Source organism: Penaeus chinensis, chromosome 27 (assembly GCF_019202785.1).
Source record: "Penaeus chinensis breed Huanghai No. 1 chromosome 27, ASM1920278v2, whole genome shotgun sequence".
NCBI lineage: Eukaryota > Metazoa > Arthropoda > Malacostraca > Decapoda > Penaeidae > Penaeus > Penaeus chinensis.
This window is the reverse complement of record NC_061845.1, coordinates 20226051-20228550: the sequence shown is the minus strand read 5'-3', so window position 1 is coordinate 20228550 and position 2500 is coordinate 20226051. Positions and strand designations below refer to the sequence as shown.

Genomic DNA, 2500 nt, shown 5'->3' with positions numbered 1-2500 from the left:
CAAGGCCCGGAAGGCGATGCTGCTAAACAAGGCTCAAAAGCCTCAGCAGGAATGCAGTTGCAACGGCGCTTGCTCTTGTGCACACTTCAAGGCCGAGGCGAAACATAACAAAGACCTCCAAGCAGGTACTGTGAAATCTAAAATCAACTACTACTTATCGATCGAAGAGAGCGCTAAGAAGAGGGAGAGGGATTCATCTGCTGAGAGGTCGGACATCGAACTCAAGTCGCGAGATCCGCAGAGCCCACAGAGCGACGGCTCCGGCAGTAGTTTGAACCAAAAGAAGAGGAAGCTGGTGAGGAACCAGTCTGCTCCCACGCTGGGCCACCTCCGACAGTGCAACCTGGAACTTTACTTTTCAAATAATGAAGTTCAAGAAGAGGAAATAATATCACCCACAGAAGAGGATATGGAGCGCCCCTTGCTTACCCCGGTGTCGGGCTCTCCCAAACCAGTCTTGCTTCCGGCGCAAGATTCCAAAGTTGCGACTGACTCGACTGAGGAAGCAGCCACGCCAAGCATCAAGACACGAGTTCGGCTATACAATGAAATGTGCGACACTCCGACTGGCAGTTCTCCAAGCCATCAACGCAGCACCCCCTCGCCCCTACGCTCGCCAATTGCTAGTCCCAAAGAAAATTTGATATACAGGGCAGACTCTATTGAATCTTTGGGAGAAACCAAAGACAGCCTAATCTGCATGAGAACCATGAAGATCCCTGTGTGTGACACGCCTATCAAGCCTGGACTAGTGAAGGAAGCGAAGGCAAAGTTCATTACAGCTCTGTCTCACGATATACGTCCCAAATTGTGCTTCCAGGATTCTGATGACTGGAATGCTGGGAATGAATCTCCCGTTCCCATTCAGATTCCGTACCTGAATCTGCAAAACGAGGAAGTCAACTCTCCTGATTTGTCTGATGGAGAGAAGATGATGATGCCTCCTCTGAAGCAGGAAGAGGCAGAGAGCATTGAGTTGTGGGATGCTTCCTCACAAGGGAAATCGGAATTAGTCAGAGACCTGGACGACGACAGCGAGGACCTCCCGCTGGAGAATCTTCCATCTCCGGAGTCCGGAGCTGTTCCAAAGAGACCTGCCGTAATTACTAAAGCCAGCGCTAAACCAGTAAAACAAGAAGCTAGAGCTTCACCAGAAATTAAAAATACAGACAACAGCCAACGGAGCAAAGTAAACATCATGGATGTAAGAGCAAAGAGCAAACTAAAATTAAATCTAAAAGACAAGTTTTCACCTGCTTCTGATACCGAAAAGGAGGGCACGGCGAGCGACGCTGAAAGGAACCTGTCAAGAGGCTCCACGCCAACACAGTCTCAAGAATACGACCTGGTGGTGATGCATCTTGGTGGACCGACGTCAGCCTCATCTGTGGCCTCCGAGGATGAGTCTCCTCCTCCGTCACCGCGTCGCAGAACGAAGGTCCCCGTCCCGAGCACACGACACAATCTGCAGCCAGACCTTGACGAGACCATCGACTCTGAGATCGATCTCGAAGAGCCTTTGAGCGACTACGGAAGCTCATCCACCACAAAAGGTAAACCTCAGGAAGCGAACCCAAAATCCAAAATTCCCATTCCCTCACCTCGGGGCTCTAAGCTCACGTCTACTAGCGCCGCCAAATTAGAGCAAGCTTCGAACTCCCTCCCTGCGAGTCGGAAAGAAGTGACGACCCCTGACAAGGAGCAATCAATTGCTGGGCCTTCTGGAGTCCAGGCAACGTCCTCGCCCCCATCGCCGGTCCCAGACTCGAGAGCTTTGACTCCTTCCCCCACTCCCAGGTCGCCTCAGCGCCCCACACTCAGTCCTCAGATGGAGAGAAGCGGTATCATCACCATCGACACGAGTAAACACACAAGTTGGGACTACATCTAAATGTCCGAGACACTTGGTATTCGAAGCTCCTGTTAAGGGGGTCCGGGTCCTGTGTCGTCTAGAATCCATTCGGTGCTCTTGTTAAGATTGGGAAATCAGCATCTTCTGTGCTCAGTCTATCGGGTCTTGTTTTTACATCTTGAAGGAATAAGATGCATGTATCGGGTGTGAGGGGAATCCTCCTTAAATTATGATAATTCTATTTTCACCTAGTGTAGTAAATAGATTCTATATAAGAGAAAAAATCAGGGTAGTTTCAGATCAACGAAGCTAGTTGTCTCAAGATATTCTACCTGTATGGAGAAACCTCTGGATGAGATTTAACTACAGTAATGAAAAAGAAACCAAAGGAAATTATATCTCAGTCTGTTTCTTTCTATTTGTGCATAGGTAGAATGATAGAGTAACCAATATCTTAACCATACTTATAGTTTTCATTTAGAAAGATGATTCCTGTCAAATAAGTTTATTATAATGATAGTCAGTTTTATTAACTAATGCAAACGACGTAAAAGGGGGACACATTTTTGTAAACTGAATAAAATATTGATGTGTGCAGATAACATCAGTAAACAGACTTAGACTGACATATGACATCAGGAGGAAATA

At 47.6% G+C, this 2500-nt stretch overlaps 1 protein-coding gene across 1 annotated transcript in view; it reads left to right on the top strand.

The window, feature by feature from the left end:
• LOC125039245 overlaps nt 1-2500 on the top strand; it is a 31959-nt gene that overhangs the window by 29388 nt on the left and 71 nt on the right. Inside the window, exon 15 of the mRNA XM_047633047.1 lies at nt 1-2500. This exon is cut by the window's left edge and continues 813 nt beyond it; it is cut by the window's right edge and continues 71 nt beyond it. Coding sequence (XP_047489003.1) covers nt 1-1891 — 1891 coding nt within the window. The 3' untranslated portion in view covers nt 1892-2500.